At 45.5% G+C, this 17,405-nt stretch overlaps 1 protein-coding gene across 6 annotated transcripts in view; it reads left to right on the top strand.

The window, feature by feature from the left end:
* The first annotated feature begins 7,294 nt into the window (after nt 1-7,294).
* The window catches only part of SBF1 (SET binding factor 1), a 112,987-nt gene continuing 102,876 nt past the window's right edge, over nt 7,295-17,405 (top strand). For 3 of the 6 annotated variants that reach the window (XM_088129082.1, XM_088129081.1, XM_088129080.1), the window contains exon 1: nt 7,295-7,531. In XM_088129082.1, the coding sequence (XP_087985208.1) occupies nt 7,477-7,531 (55 nt within the window). In that variant the 5' untranslated portion in view covers nt 7,295-7,476. The remainder of the gene's footprint in view (nt 7,532-17,405) is intronic. The other 3 variants (XM_088129083.1, XM_088129079.1, XM_088129078.1) reach the window with 1 other exon arrangement.

Raw genomic sequence — 17,405 nt, 5'->3', positions numbered from 1 at the left:
CTTCTGCTATTAAGGCTTCCAGTTCTCATCTGCAGGGAAAACCTGGGTAGGAAGACACTGAGAGGATCTCTGCCCAAACAGGACAGATGTAAAAGCGGGAGTGTAAAAGGAGAAATCAGACATCATCCTACTTTCTGGTAGGCGAGGAGCTCAAACATTAATGCTCACATCCTTTGTTTTGTTTTTTAAAGATAAAACAGGAGGCAAGGGCAGAGAGGCTCCTCTTTCTTTTCCCTTCCATACATCTCCTTCCTGCCCAGGTCCAGGGTATAGCTCCCATTCGCTAGGCCTGCTCTTCCCCCACTGTCTGTTGGCCAAGTGAGATTTTCAGCTCTTGGCCCCACACACAAGCCAAGATCTGAGAGGCCAGGAGAACCAGTTTGCATGGCTGCCATCCGATGCCTAACTAGGCATCCTGGCAGGAGCGGAGAATCCTGCGTGCTGCAGCCATGTAGCGGGATGGGCAAGGAGGCGAGGTCTCATGTCTGCAGATATTTGCCACTGTATGTTTAGAAGTCTTAAGATGAAGCTGTGTCCCCTCCTTTCAGAATCTGTGCATGAAGGATTGATTTTGTTGATGCATGAGCCCTTCAATCATTGACACTATAGGGTTAAAACATTAGGTAAATAAGTTAAAAACAAACAGAAGTGGGGAGAGCATTGAGCTCTTGGGACCCCGCAATGTAACAGCTGGATCCCTCCCCACCGACCAACACTGAATGGAACTGGGCCCAAGGAAGGAGAACCACTGGAAAACAATGCCCCTACCGCCAGTCCAGAAGGACACCGTAACCCATGGCACTGAACGTGCCCAAGAATTAAGTAGGACCAGGAGAGCTGCAGCACCCCTACCCCAGTCCTGCCGGAGGTCATCCCCAAGTGTGACCAGTGCTGCCTCAGTGCTGTACCCAGACCAGGTTCTAGTCAGCAAGTTCACAGGTATTATCTGTGACTTTATACAGAAGCCCTTTCCCTCTATAGAGATTGTAGGCCCGACAATATTTGGGGGCATCGTAAAATAGAAAATGAACTACTTTTTGGCTAAGGGGGGGGAGGAATGCCCTCCATCTTTTTTTTTTTTTTTCAGGTTGAAAGAGACATGTTTAAGAAAGGTTTTGAGCCCTTTGGGTAAAGGAACCCTACAAAGGTTTTACCTTGTACAAGAGAAAAACCTGCTTTCTTCATCCTTTAATTTCCAGTGCCTTCAACCATCTTAAGACATTCTTATTCTTTTAATGTATATACGTGGCATACTCATGCATGCACGCACGTACACACACACAAGCAAGCTGAGAATTCTGGGACCATAATCCAAACACTTTTAGCGCTATCTGAAAAGCTGTTGATATTCCACCACATGTGCTTATATCGTTACATTTTTCTTCACCATAACATGGTATCTAATTATTAGCTTAGATAGTAAAACTAAGTTTTTCAAATGGTTTGCTTAAAAATGGTACTATTTCTTTAACATTAAACTAATTTCCCACCCTTGTCAATAGCTAGTTATTCTTCTCTCTTCTGCTTCAGCAGCTAATGTGACCAAGTGTCACCATCTCAGCCTGGCAGTCCTGTATGGCTTTTTAATCACAGCCCCAGGCTTTCTTCAGGCTTAGTATGTCATTCACACACACACACACAAATTAAAACTCTCGCTGTGTTTATCTGTTTGTCTGTACCCTCAAGTTAGCTCAAATGGTCCATTATACTGTAACAATTTTTGAATCAAGACACCTAAAGTCTGCTAACTTAAAGGATGTGTAAAAAATCCAGGACCCATTACTCCTGTGGAATTGAAATTTCCATGGTTTACACCAGTTTTATTTGCAAAGTTGTGGCCACTACAGTGTCCCCGCAATCATGTGATCATAATTTCCAATGCTGCCTGCCAGCTTCCCTCAAGTGAAGTCAATGGGGAAGCCGGGAGGAAGTTGGAAGTTGCTCCCACTCCTACTGCTTTTTTGGCTGGCCATGGTCATTCTGTTTATGTAAGTAAATATTGACTTATTGAAGTTCGTTTGCCACTACAACTATTTTTCTATTTACAATATATAATCTTCTTAGATGATCATGGGATATGGTCACCCTAAATATTGAATGTTCGTACTGATCACATCAGACTGCACTACATTTCTCTCAAACGATGACCCAGCGGGTCACAGGATTGTGTAGTCTGAACTAAAGTGGAATTTGGAACTATCCAGTAGCCTTTGTTTTAAATCCCAGTTGCTGCAAATGCATAGAATTGTATGACACCAAGAACCCCATGAAAAGATGGGAAAGAGTTTGGCATCCAACACCCCCTTTGGTAGGCATGTTGGCTTAGGCATTTTATGAAAACCAAGCCACTGTGATTTTTTTAAAAAACAAGGCCTTCCTTCTCATTCAAGCCACAGATAATAAAACTAATGCTCTTGATGTATTTTATCCTGATGTACTAAAAGGCTGAGGGGAGCGGGGGAGAAGGTAGGGGTGCATCCAGAGAAGAAATGCCCAAGGAAAGTAGCAAGTGGTATCTGAAAGTAAAAAATCAGTTTAGGCTGAGGTGTATTCAAGGATTTCATCTCTACAAACTGAGATCTTTAGTTTGTTTAGGTACAGGGTTAACATTTAACTTTCTGCAGCTCTCAATTACTTCCACACCCAGACATTTTATAGATCACGGACAAACAAAAAGGACAGATTGCACCTGGATGGGCTGCTAGATCTTCAGGTTTCTGTTGAAAGGCATGCAATTAATTGGGAGCCAAATTATGCCAGTTTTCTGTTCCTTCAGAGGAAAAAAGTTGGATCCTTGACAAATTCTAAGCATTCTTCCAGCAAAAACCCGGGTTTAGCAATAAACTGTATCAAGTAAGTTCACATCACTGATATGTTATGAAATCTGAAGGACACAATGGATAGTGATTACTTCTCAGTTTTGCTAAACAGGATTTAAACTTGCCTGCTTTATATAAAGTTGAGCTGGTGTAATATTGAAAGGAATAATGGAGTTAATTCAGGCCACAAAGATATCCATGCAGACATCTGTACTCTAGTTCACAGACTCAGGTATCATTGAGGCAGAGATGACTCCTGGTAACTGGGAGAGTCTTACCATTTCACCTGTCTCTTGCTGTAACTTGTAATTCTTCTAAAGACATTGATGTGCTGTTCTAAGCCAGATTTGTGCAGCTGTAATGCGAGTTTAGGGACACACCTTATCAATAATCAAATAAAGGCAATAAAGAGGAAAAAATATTCAACTGATAAGTTGAAACAAACATCATTTGCTTTGCTGTTTTGGAGTTAGCATCATCTGCAGAAGTATTTATGTGAATCCAAGGAAACAATGAAGTATGCACACCAACACAAAATGCCTACATATTGTAGCAGCATGTGAATAAATGTTACATCTTGTAGCACAATTCTGTTTTCCTTAGGTAAATTTCTATTTTGATCCCACCCATCCACATTATCTATAGTTCTTCCTCTTCTTCAGCCTCTTTCAGTCTAGCCAAACATCACCATTTCTTTTTATCATCCAAGGCTCTGCAGGGTTAGAAAAGCCAGCCTTCCAGGAGGAGGCTCATTATTCTAGCTGCAAACAAGTCAGCCCAGCCTGTATGGAACCACCACCAACAGTATGGCATTGTGCCATCCCTCTGCTCTCCAAGGAAAACCAAGGGCATTGCTGGGTTCAAAAAACATGTTAGACAAGGAAAATGGTGTTCGATGGACTGAACCAGGTGATAGCATTTGGCCATCATATGGTTTTTTGAGTACAGTACAGCATCTTTGTTTTGTTAACTCCCGTTAACTTGTGTCATCAATGACAGTATCTAACCACTTTATCTTCTGTCTTATCAATTGCCTTTGATTTTTCCAAACATCGGGTTCTTCTCCAATGATCCTTGCCTTCATATTATGCATCTAACATAAACTTGTTTCATTATTAGGGTTTCCAATAAGCAGCCTGGTTTTACTTCATCTAGTACTGAATGATTTACTCTTTGGAGAATGCTCCAAAATATTCTCAGCAATTTTCTTTAGCATCTTAATTCAAAGGAATTTGTTTTCTTTTTTCATCCTTTCTGATGGTCCAGGTTCACAGCCTTATGTTCTGAACAGGAAAATGACAGGTTGAACAATGCTTACCTTTCTTGTCAATGTGGTATTTCTGCAGTTTAATTTTGTCAAGATTTGTGGAAGTCTTTCTCTCAAGTAGCAGACATCTCTTTATTTCATTGCTACAGTCACCATTCCTGAGAATTTCTGAGCTTATGAAGATAAAGGTTGTTACCACTTCAGCTTCTTTGCTGCCTATTTGTATCGGGTCGGCATAGATTGTTGACATATTGCTTATCTGAAATACTGAGCAGACCACCTTTCTTTCACTTTCAACAAGAGATTTTGTATACCTTCCTTGCTTCCAGATGTCCAAGTATATGTTATATTGCATTACTATGGATTAACTATGCCTACAATAACCTCTTGTATTGTTATTCGATTACTTTGGTCTGCTTGTACACACTGTAATTCTTGCAGATCCACTGGCATTCATTCTTCTAGAAGGTTCAAAGCAGCAGAAAAACTTGCTCTTGACTAACGGCTTTTGTTTAACTATTGGATAAGACACGGTAGTGGCAACAAAGTAGGATGGTATAAAAAAAAGTCTCTCAGGACCAGCATGGATACATGTACAGCTCTCTAAAATGCTAAAGAGAAAAAGGGAAATGGAAGAAGGGGAACATAACCAAAGAAAAACATAAGGTAAGTCTCCAGAAATTGTAGGAATTATGTCAGAAAGGCTAAAGCCCAGAATGAACTGAGGCTTGCAGGAGATATTGAAAACAACTGAAAAGAGGTTATTTGAGCATTTTAAAAACAAAGGGAAGCCGAAGAAGCCGTAGGTCCATTGTGAGGAGAAAGTGGTGAAGAAGTAGAACTACAATTCCAATTTTGCATCTGTCTTGTCTCAGAAGAGAAATGGAGGTCTGGCTGGTTACTTTTATGCCCCCAGGGAAACAAGGAAACTGCAGATTAAGGTAGAAAAGAGAGGATAAGGCAGATCCTGGCTAATTTAAGCAAATGCAAGTCTCCAGGGCCAGAATGCATTGCATACTGGAGTACTGAAGGAAATAATGGAGATGATCACAGAATCACTCACTCTCAATAAACTTTGAGGAGTCGTGGAGGAGTGGCGAGATAGGAGTCTAGAGCAAAGGACATGTCATTCCCATTTGCCAAAAAGGAAAGGAGGAGGACCTAGGAAATGCAGACCTGCCTGCTTGATGTCTACAAGCAAGGTCCTCAAGCTGATTATCAAGTAGCATGTTTACAAGCAGAAAACAACATCAGCACGTTACAAATAAGTTGTGCCAGACTTGCCTACTTTGACAGAGTTACTAGCTTAACAAATCATGGGAATGTTATAGATATGGCACACCTGGACCTTAACAAAGACTTCAACGGAGTGCCTCATGATACTCTCCTTAAGAAGATGGAATAATAAGAGGTTGATGGTTCTACTGTTAGATGGGGTCACACTTAGTTGAATGACAACACTGAAAGAGCACTTATTAGTGGCTGTATCTCAGCCATAAGCAAGTACTAAAAGGAGAAATCTGTGCTGATCGAAATTTTTTCTGTGACTCTGGAGTACAATGTCCAGTTTTGGGCATCCCACTTCAAAATAGAGACTGACAAACTGCAGCACGTTCAGAGGAAGAAAGGTCTGGAAACCAAGCCCTGTGAGAAATGATGAAAGGATCTGGGCCTATTTTGTGTACAGAAATCATAATAGCAGTTTTCAAATGTCTGAAGGGCAGTCACAAAGAACCCATTCCCCACTGCCCCAGAGGGTCGGACTAGAACCAGTGGGTTAAAACTACAAGGAAGCAGGCTCACGTTGATGCCTGTAGGAAATCTAGTAACAAGCTAAACGATACATTGAGGAATTGGCTAGTCTGAGGAATTTTGAAAGAAAACATTCCATAAGGACTTTTAACAGATTCGCTGTAAAAGGAACGTTGTGGTGCATGCTAGATGAAGAATTTGCTAATGAAAATGGAATGCGGATGTCAAACCTGAAAAGGTGAAACTGCCCTATGCAACAGCACCCGCAAGGTCTCGCTGCGCTCATCAGAATGAAACTCTGCGTGGGGGGGGGGCCTTGCTTCGCGGTGCCACGATGCTAGTTTTAGTGATCTGACCCTTCCTTCTCTTCCCCGCTGGCCATCAGCTGCATTACACCGTGGGTTCCAGCAGCACCTCAGAGCTAGCTACTCAACAAAAACCATCAAACGCGCAGTCTGAAACTTTCGCTGGGGGAAAGGTCATTCCCAGAGAACGCAATAACCAGGAAGGTCGCTCTCCTCAAACCTAATCAGGAAGGCGCGTCCGAGGCCAAACGGCACAGCCGCTTTCACAGAAGCCACGGAAACGGCGCGCGCGTTGCAGCCCGGACTGACAGGAAAGCCGGCTGTGCCGCCTGTGGCGGGAGGCGGCGGGGGCTGCCCGGCGGCCTCTGCGCCCCGCTCCCTCGCAGCTGGGCAGGGGAGGCGCCGAGCCCGGCCTGAGGCGTCGGGCGGGTCGCCGCCGGTGCCCGATCGCGGGTCGGCCGCCGCCCCGCTCCCATCCTCTCCTGCCAGGCGGCTCCGGGGCCGACTCCAAGAAGAGGCCCAACCGCGGTTGGGCGGACAGCCGGGGAAGCAGTCCGCGCCCAACGGGAACGCCCCGGCCTCGGGAGCGCTCCCAGCACAGCCGAGGCGTCCCGAGAGAAGGGAGCCCGCCGCGCCCCGCCCCCCCTTCTAGCCCGGCGTCGTTCGCGCGGCGCAGGCAAGCCGCGCAGGGGAGGGCCCGGCGGACCCCCTCGGAGGCCTGCTCAGGGAGGCTCCGGGCGACGGCGGGGGAAGGGCGGCCCGTCCCCCGAGCGAGAAGGCGGCGGGCGGAGGGGCTCCCGGCACCCCCCGCGCGGGCCGCTGCCCTCGCGCTCACGGGGGAGGCGCGGCCGTTCCTCGCGGGAGGAGACGCTTGCCGCAGGCTCCCCGAACGAGCGCCGGCGGGGGGAGAGGCGGCGCCCGGGCCGGAAGCGCGCCGGGGAGGAAAGGCCGTTCCGCGAGCCGCAGAGGGCGGGCGGAAGCGCATCGGCGGAAGGCCCCCGCCTCCCCCGCGCGGACCCAGGAAGGGGCGGCCGCTGCGCCCGGACCACCAATCCGAGCGCTCTCTCGCCGCGGGGCTGCCCGCCATTGGCCGGGTCCTGGGCGGCGCCTGCGCCCGGCGCTCCTTCTGGGCAGGCCGGCCTCCCGCCGCTCGGGCAAGATGGCGGCGGTGGCGGCGGCGTTTGAGGCGCCCGGGGGCGGAGGGGCGGAGGCGGCGGCGGGAATGATGGCAGCGGCGGCGCCCGGACGGCGATGATCCACGACGCGGCCGCCGCCTCCTCCTCCTCCTCCTCCTCCTGCGGCGGTGGCGGCGGCTTCGCGGAGCTTCTCCAGCATGGCGCGCCTCGCCGACTACTTCGTGGTGGTCGCTTTCGGGCCGGGCAAGCGCGGTGAGCGAGCGAGCGACGGGGGGGCGGGTGCGGGCCTCTCGCTCCGCCGCGGGCCGGGCGGTGGGTAGCTTTCGGGCGCGGGCCGGGGCGGCTCCTCTCCGAGTAACGGGCGGCCGCGGGTCCGGGGCGGCGGCTTTGCAGGGGAGCCGCCGCGCCCGCGCCCCTCTCCGCGCTCCCGCAGAGCCGCGCGCTCCCCGGGTGCGGGACGCTCCGCGCGGGCGAGGCCGCCGGCCCTCGCGGAGCTGGGCGGCTTCGGAGGCCCCTTGCGGCGCTGCCCGGAGGGCCCCGGGGGTGAGCGAGGGCAGCAGCGCCCGGCGGGCCCTGCGAGCGGCCCGAGCGCCTGCCCCTGGGTGGGCCGCTGGTCCTGAGGGCTGAGCGGGAGCCCCTCCCGCGGACGCCGCTTGTCTGAGCGCGCAGCCCCTGGCCGCCCGCGCAGCTCTGGTTTCGCCGCGGGCCGAGGTTGCCGTTCCTGAGGCGCCGTGTGCGGCTGAGCTGCCCCGTGAGCACAGCGGAGACGGGGGACGCCGCGGCCTGGCGGAGGTCGGAGGTCGATTCAGTTGCTCTCCGGTGCAGTCCGAGATGTCTGCTCTGGCGGCGGCTTTCCAGGATCTCGGGTGAAGCGAGGCCGTGTGGGATGCTGTGGGTCGGGTCGGGTCCGGTCGGAGGCGCCCGCAGGGGTCTGACCCGGGGCTTCCTGCCTCCGCACGCGGGCTGTCGAGTCTCCGTGTCCTCGCATAACGCTGGTGCCGTCTTCGTCGGGACGTGCGCTCTGGGCACGTAGAGTGTGGCTTTAGGTGCAAGCCAGCAGGATGGAGGACTTCTCAGTGCTTTTGCTACTAGAAAGATAGATGAGAAAGGAGTAGCGATGATGACACGTGAGTCAGTTTTGTAGTCCGCTGCGTGCTCTATATCCAGATCAGTGAGCATGACAGGACAACCTCAAGTAAAATGATGCAAATACTGTAATGTTTCTGCTGTACAGACAAGGAGCATTATGAAGAGAGGCTAATAATGGAACCAATTTTTTAAACTTTCCACTTTCACTGTGGAGTCAGAAGCCTTTGCTAATACGTTGCAAATTACCCAAAGAGCTGCTAGTTAATCCCAGTCTACCTACTGCTTAGCCTTGGCCTGGTTTGCCTTTCAAAGTGGCTGTGAGGAAAAAAACCAGATGCATTCCTGCTATGCTGCTCTAAAGTTCCTCTGAAGAAGAGCGCGGTAGGACTCACGTGATAAGTAGTTCTTGGCCTGCCTGCACAGTGTCTGGCAGGTTCAGCTTCCTGCTTGGTGAGGGAGGACAGGAAGGTGGGTGCATGGGAAGCAACTGAGCACTTAGGGCAGAGATGTTCTGTAACCACAAAAGGGGGAGGAAATGAGGCAACACAAGAAATTCAGTTTTGTTATTAGCAACCAGATTTAATATAGCAAAAGGATGGAAAACTGCAGCACAATTTTCTTTGGATCAGTAGTATTTAAAAGTGTGGGGAATAGCTTTGGCTGAAATAATGCAGCGAAAAACTCTATTCATACATGGCCTCAGTTTTTTAGCTCTACCAACAAAGCAATTCCTAATAGATACCTCTATTTGTACAATTGTCTTTATAGAGAGAAATCTACAAAATTGTGAACACTCCTTAAAATTACAAATTCAATTATATATTCTCAAATTATCAATTTTTATACTTTTATGTCATTTCTGTTGCTATTTATTTCTTGTTTGGGTTTTTTTGTTTTTGTTCCTGGTATTTTGTTGATCTGTAATTTGATCTGTAATTTTATTGATATGTTTAAAGAAATAATTAAGAACAACAGTAACAACTAATGAGAAGGAAAAATCCTCCAGACACGTTGCAGGTAGAAGTGTATAAAACATTCTCTTTGCTAAGCCCAAGTGATGCTTTGGGCCTTGAGGTTTATGTTTTCATCTCAGTGAATTCCTTCTGCTGGCTAGCAGTCAAATCAGGTAGACCCTCCTCTAGGAAAGCCAGTCTCAGTATATGCTTAGGTTAGAGTAAGAAAACCTGCTGCTGCTGCTGCTTTCTAAGTTCAACCTTGGTTGCTCTGTATGCTCTAGGTCTTGCTGAGCATTTACAGGCTCCATTGTCTTATTTGTGATCCTAGAATAGATCCCTGTGGAGATTTACAAATGAATGCCTCAATATTTAGGCTCTGATTCTTTAGGTTGCCTAAGCAGTTGCACAGGAATGAATGACACCTCAAATTCTCATAATAAAAACAGACTTTGGGGATTGGGGAGTATGTTTCTTGGTTTTTGCTCCATTCTAAGGAAGAAATCTGCCCCTGAACATTTAGGAAAATAGTAAAAGCAGTAGAAGAGCCAGTTTGGTCTAGTGTTAAGCCACCGGGCTAGAAAGCAGGAGACTGTGAGTTCTAGTCCCGTCTTAGGCATGAAAGCCAGCTGGGTGACTTTGGGCCAAGTGCTCTCTCTCAGCCCAACTCACCTTGCAGGGGTATTGTAGGGAAAATAGGATTAGGAAGGAGTACAAGTAGTCCTTGCTTAATGATTGTTTGTTTAATGATGGTTTGAAGTTACAACAGCCTTGGAAAAAATGCTTTATGGCCTGTACTGGCACTTAGAACTGTTGCAAACCATTGCACCAGCAAAATACATCCATTGCCGCTGGATTTGCTTAACGACTGTGTGATTCATTTAACAGCCATCATAAAAATGGTCATAAAATCAAGTTCGGACACATGGTGACTTGCTTAATAACTGCCCCGCTTAACAACCAATTTTCCGGTCCCTATTGTGGTGGTTAAGCGAAGACTATCTGTATTAGGCATGTTCACTGCCTTGAGTTATTTATAAAAATAATAAAAGAGGAATAAAACAATCTTTAAAAAAAGCAACTGTTGGGTTTGTGTTATTGTTGTGGTGGAATGTCTTATGGTTTTTATTATTCTCTAGATATGATGTAAACCATATGGGATTGATTGATTATGTGCCATCAAGTTGGTGTTGATTCTTAGTGACCACATAGATAGATTTTCTCCATGACGATCTGTCCCCAACCTGATCCTTCAGGTTTTTCAACAGTGACCCCATTGTCACTGTAATGGAATCCATCCACCTTATTGCTGGATCTCCTCTTCTTCTCTTTTCTTCCACCTTTCCCAGCATTATAGCCCTAGAGATCTAGGTCTACACATAATGTGTCCGAAGTAGGATAATTTGAGCCTGGTCATTTGTGCCTCTAGTGAGAACTCTGGGTTGATTGGTTCAATGATTCATTGATTTGTTTTCTTGGCAGTCCATGGTATTCTCAGGAGTCTTTTCCAACACCAAAGTTCAAAAGCATCAATACTCGTCCTGTCCTGTTTCTTCAAAGTCCAACTTTCGCTTCCATTGAGTGTCACAGGGAATAAACTGCTTGCATGATTCTAATCCTTGTAGGTTAAGATACATCACCGCCTCTGAATATCTTTTCCAAGTCCTCCATGGCTGCTCTACCAAGTGTTAGTTTGCAGCGTACTTCTTGACTGCTTGTTCCTTTACTGTTGATTTTTTTTTTTTTATCCGCCTCAGTCGTGACTGATTCTGCGGCGACTGCCTGGACGAGTCCCTGCAGTTTTCATGGCAAGGTGTTTCAGAAGTGGTTTGCCACTGCCTCCTTCCTAGAGCGGAGCCCAGCTGGCGAGCGCAGGAGGCGAGGCTTCCGTTGCTTCACGCCTTTTTTGGGCGTATGCGGCTTCCGTGTTACCGGCAACTGGTACCATCTCCCGTGCAAGGCGCCACCAGTGTTTTTCCTCCCACCGGGTTGAGAGTGCCCATTTATCTACTCGCGGATGCTTTCGAGTTGCTGGGTTGGCAGAAGCTGGGGATGAGACAGGAGCTCACTCTGCCGCATGGAGCTGGGCTCGAACCGCTGAAGTGTTGACCATTTCTGGCTGGCAACTTTCAGCATCATTAAGCTGCTGCGCCACCGCGTCCCCTTACTGTTGATAGTTGATCCTAAAAAGCAGAATCTGTATACCACTTTGATATCTTTATTGTCAATTGTAAGGCTGCTTGTTGTGCCTGTTGTCATTAGTTCGGTCTTCTTTTTATTTAATTTTAGTCCCATTTTTTTCACTGTGCTCCTTGACTTTTATTACTAGAGCTTGTAGATCTTTTGCATTTTCGGTTGTCATGGTAGTGTTATCAGTATAATGCAGATTATTGGTGTTTCTTCCTTCAATTTTAAAACCATGCTCATCTTCTTCCAATTCAGCTTCCCTTAATATATATTCAACATATAGGTTGAATAAATAAGGGGAAAGTATACAGCCTTGTCTTACTCCTTTGCCAACCTGCAGCCAGTCTACTTCGCCATGTTCTGTCTGGACTGTGGCTTCCTGACCTGCATATAAGTTTTTCATGAGGACAGTGAGAAGTTCTGGGATTCCCATTTTTCTGAGTATATTCCACAGCTTGATGTGATTGACACAATCAAAGGCCTTTCTATAATCAGTGAAGTACACATTGACTTCTTGGTATTCTTTGGCTTTCTCAACTATCCAGCCTGCATCAGCAATAGTGTCTTACGGTCCTTGGCCTTTTCTAAAGCTGGCGTGAACATCTGGCATCTCCCTTTCTATGTAGGTATCTAATCTGTGTTGGATGATTCTAAGCATTATTTTGCTAGCGTGTGAAATTAAAGATATTGTATGATAGTTTGCACATTCTGTTAAGTCTCCTTTTTTTGGTATTGGTATGTAGACTGAGCAAACTCAGGGAGGCAGTGAAGGACAGGAAGGCCTGGCGCGATATGGTTCATGGGGTCACGAAGAGTCAGACACGACTTAACAACAACAGCAACAATGTAAACTGAACTCTCCAATCTGTTGGCCACTATGTCATTCTCCAGATTGGCTGACATAGCTTGGTTAAAACTTTTACTGATTCTTCTTCTGTTGCTTGGCATATTTCAGTGGGTAAATGTGGTTTATCTCTATGTGTCAGCCATCAATAGACATATAGAGAGAAATCACATTTACACACCATTCAAAAGAAACAGTAAAAAAGCTAAGGAGGAAACAAAAAGACCAGAACACATCCTTTCCAGCAAACGTTACCTAGATAAGCAGGGATTACCCCTGGACAAACAGTCAAGCAGAAAACAGTACCCTAACCAAGGAACTATCAAGGAAAAAACCACACCTCCGCCAACACTGGTAGGGCAAACTACTGTATATAAATAGGGAGCAACCCCACACTCACTAGCACTTTTGATGTTACCTAGTCTGGTAATGAAATGTCTGCAAGCAAACAACCAAGCTCAGAAAGCATCAAGGACGGTTCAGCCCTGAACTACATACATTCTCCTCTATTGGAGTATTTCAGTATACATGTAATCCTCAGTTAATGACCACTCATTCAGCAACCGTTTGAAGTTGCAATGGCACCAAACAAGTGGTACTTATGACTGGTCCTCAAAGTTCTGACCATTACAGCACCCCTGCGGTCATGTGTTCTTAATCTGGGTGCTTGGTAACTGGCTCATGGTTACAACAGTTGCAGTGTCCTGTGGTCACATGATCACCATTTGTGACCTTCTCTGCCAGGTTCCCACAAGCAAAGTCAATGGGAAAGCTGGGATGGAAGGTTGCGAGTTGCTCCTGCCACTTTTTCTCCCCAGGAGCCCTGCTACAGAAGAGGCATCTCCTACTCTGTAGCATGTGCTCGTGCTGCAGCAGCCCCTCTCCCACATGCACTCATATGGCACCAGAGCAACCCCTCCCCAGCCTGCTTCCATAGTATTTTCCTGCCCTCCAGCCTGCTTGTGAGCTGCCCATGACTTGCAACTTCCTGCTGGTTTCCCCATTGACTTTGCTTGTGGGAAGCTAGTAGGAAGTTGCAAATCTTGGTCATGTGAGGTCCTCGTTTAACAACAGCAATGGGGACTGCCAAGATTACTGTCACTAAGTGATGCAGTCATGTGACATCGCACTTTACAACTGCATTGCTTAGTGATGGACATTCTGGTCCCAATTACCATTGTTAAGTGAGGACTACCTATGCTCCTTCCCAGAGCCTTCTCTAGGCTAAGGCTGAGTAGGCACGGGCCTAGGGGTGCCAAATTTGAGGGGGTGCCAAAATTGAAAAGGCTTCCAAAAACCACAATAAAAAGTGAAAAGCACTAATGGTGCACTCTGTGAGCCAGCATGCCCTCTTGAGGGTTAAATATAATTTTGCAGAATTATTGCCATATGACAACAATGGGTGCTGATATAATTAAATTGTGTAAATAGGGTGAAATGTCAGAGAAAAGAAAAGAAAAATGGTTCAGCACTGAAAATAAGTGTAAAGCTCAAAAACCTGAAGAAAAAAAGAAATGAGGGTGCTTTTTTGAAATTCCTAACAAAATCAGAAGATGAGCCAAACCATAGGAGGTGCCAGAGTATGACTTTGCTAGGGTGCCAAAAATATCTCAGCTGACCCTACTCCTTCCATCTTCATTTGATCTCTTTTAAATTGGTTACTATCTGTCCATTGGTGTCCTTTAGCATACCAGTTCAAGGTTGGAACTTCCTTTTGAGTTCAGAAATCTTTTGAAAGACTTTCCTTGTTTTTCCATGCCTGTTTCCATCTTCATTGTCTTTACAGGTATAGTTGTAATACTGTCTCTTCTAACAGCTCTTTGAAACTCTTTGTTAAGTTCCTTTCTGAGATGTTTATCTTTCTTGGCTTTGGCTTCTCTTCTCCACAATTCCCACAGTTTGTTCTGATGTCCAGTTTGCTTTCTTCTGTTTCTTCATTTTTGGCAATCTCTTTTCACGTTCTTCCTTAACTTCAACTTCAAATGAACCTCAAGTTCATTTGTATAATTTCTCTGGTTCTCTATCACTGAGATTTAGGACTTCAAAGTGATTCCTGATGTTCCCCTTGAAAATGGTGGGTATATGTTCAAGGTCATATCATGGAAACTGACTGGCTTTCTTCTTCTTCTTTAGCTTAATTTGGAACCTGCACATGAGCAGTTCATGATCTGTTCCACAGTCAGCACCTGACCATGTCTTTGATGTTATAATTGAGCCCTTCCACCTCCTTTTAGCAATGATATAATCAATTTGATCTCTATATACTCCATTTGGTGGTGACCACGTATAGAGGTGTTGTTTTTGTTGTTTGGAAGTGTTAGTTATGAAGAAATCATTGGAGTGGCAGAAAATGGCAAGTTGGTTTCCTAAGCCATACAATCCAGTTACACTCTCCTCTTTCATGTTGCCAACTTTGGTGTTCCAGTCACCAGTAGCACATCTTGCTTGCATGTTCTGTCGATTTCAAACTGAACTTTATCATAGAAGTCATCACCCTCCTCTTCTTCTGCATCGGTGGTTGGAGCGTATACTTGAATGATCATCATAGTAAAGGGTTGTCCACAAAGTCTAATGATATTCGGTCACTGATTGCATTGTAGCCAAGTGCTGTTCTTGCTATTCCCTTCCTAACTATAAAAGCAATGCTGTTCCTTCTTGGTTTTTCACACTGTGAGTAATAAACAATGTGATCTTCTGGCTGAAAGTGTCCGATCCCAGTCCATCTCAATTCGCTGATGCCCAAGATGCCAATTTGTAGTCGTTTCGTTTCATCTTGCACCGTGTTGAGTTTTCCCGTGTTCATGCTTCTTACGTTCCATGTTCTTACTATAATTCTGCCTTTGCAGCTTCGGATTTTCTTTTCCTGTATGGCAGCATCAGCAACTAGACGGCTTTAATCTAGCTACATCATAAACACCATCAGTACCCCAAAAGATCCTCAGCTCTTCCTCAGTGGCACGTTGAGTGCCATCCGACCTGAGGGGCCCGTCATTTAGCACTATATTGTCAGATCATTTTGTATTTTCTATCTGCCTCTCCCCAGCTACATCTGCCCATCGCACTAGGTCCAGCACAGAGGGCGTGCTGCAGGCTCCATCGACTAGGGGGTTTCATTTGGCAGGGCTTTCCTGCTGTTGCCCCGCTTTATGGAACGTCCTTCCCCCCAAAGTGAGGCATCCGTTTTAGTTTTCCAGAGGTCCCTCAAGACCTGGTTGTGTCAGCAGGCCTTGGGACCCCAGGGGACTGGTGAAATATTGGGACGGCTCCTGTGTAATTAATACCTCCTCTTGGCCTAGGTTTTTTAAATTCTGTTTTTAGTTTTGTGCCTTTTATAATTTTAAAGTTTTTAATATTAGTAATATTAATATTAATTTGTATATTTTGTTTTAAACTTCGTTGTACATCACTCAGAGTCACTTGATTGTGAGATGGGCAGCTACATAAATACAATGAATAAATAAATGAATAAATAAATCCATGTGGTTTTCTTGGTAAAAATACAGGTGGTTTATCATGGCCCTCTCCTGCCACTTTGAATGGATGCCTTTGCCGTTGTCACTCGATTATCTGCCTCCAACATCTTCTTATATCTCTGCTGCCTAGTATAGGTGCTTGTTTGCTTTAGCTAGGCAGCTGGGATGACCTTCACACCTTGGGCGATCCTACTGGGAATATATACTCTTGGCATACATTCCCAACATTCTTCACTCATCCTTTGCGCACACACCTGCCACAATGAAGCGACACAGCAGGACTTGGGGGTGCAGCTACCTAGACTTTGTTTAAATATAAGGAAAAACTTCCTTATGGTAAGATGCGTGCAACACTGGAACAGTGTATTGTAGCTACAAAGGTTGTGGAAGCTACTTCTCATGGATGGTTTCTCTACATTGGGCTGCCATTGAAGACCACTCAAAAGCATCAGCTAATCCAGAATGCAGGTGCAGGTGCATTGCCAGTTTGTGTCTGGGTGTGATTCAAGATGCTGGTTAGGACCTATAAAGCCCTATATAGCATAGGACTTGGTTATCTGAGAGACTGCCTCTCTCTCTTGGTGCCTGGCTGGCTAATACAATGTGACAGGGTTGGCGCGCTCTGGGTTCCTTTGATTAAACCATGTCATATGTCAGGACCCAGGAAGCATACCTTCTCTGTCATGGTGCCTGTCCTCTAGAATGAGGTTCTCACAGAGATCCTTGTGGCTCCCATCATGTTGGCATTTAGGAAAGCCTTAAAGACGTGGTTGTTCTCCCAGATTGAAGTGATGGGGAGGAGGGCTGACCTGTTGGATACATTATGTATACTGTATGTTGTCCAGTTTCTCCATCTTGTTCTCTTTTTATCTTTATTATATTTTTTACCTTGTTCTTTTTAATTGTGAGCCCCCCAGTCAGGCAGTACTGGAATTGAATTGAATTGAATTGAATCTATCTCTGTGGTCACTAGGTGTTGAAAACAACTTGATGGCACATAATCAATCATTTGGAAATTAAAGTGGTTGAAGTTTGATTATCTCCTCCAGTTAATGGAATAAGCTGGAAATTACTGAATATTATCAATATAACATATAGTAACTATTATTGCTCTTTACTACAATATACAGATACAGTCCAACAATTTGGTAAATTTTTGGGTTTTTCCATTAGCGGGAATAAATCTTATTTATTTATTTAATCAAATTTATATAGCCACCTATCTCACAAAAAGTGACTCTGGGCAGTGTACAACACTTAATTAAAACAATAAATATATAAAAATAATCATTATTAAAAATGTAAAAAATTTCAGGTAGTATCAAAGGTATCAGAGTTGCTGGGAGTTTGGTGGCATTTAAATTTAATAAATTATTATTACCAATGGAAATTTATAAAGAATGGAATCTTATGTATTATTTGAATTCTTTTAAATACTTTGGAATAATTCTTCCAATGAAAATTTCATTGTTGTAGAACTGAATATTTCAGATGGTTAATCTCAGATTAATATTGACATTAATAAATAGTTAAATGCTGCAGAGTCTGTAGGGAAGAATAAATACAGGTAGTGCTTGACT

The sequence above is a fragment of the Python bivittatus genome, unplaced genomic scaffold, assembly GCF_059951505.1.
Source record: "Python bivittatus isolate LINGU-HERP-01145 unplaced genomic scaffold, Pbiv_v1 ctg000730_np1212, whole genome shotgun sequence".
Lineage (NCBI taxonomy): Eukaryota > Metazoa > Chordata > Lepidosauria > Squamata > Pythonidae > Python > Python bivittatus.
The sequence above is the reverse complement of the archived record's forward strand: the minus strand, read 5'-3'. Positions and strand labels throughout refer to the sequence as shown.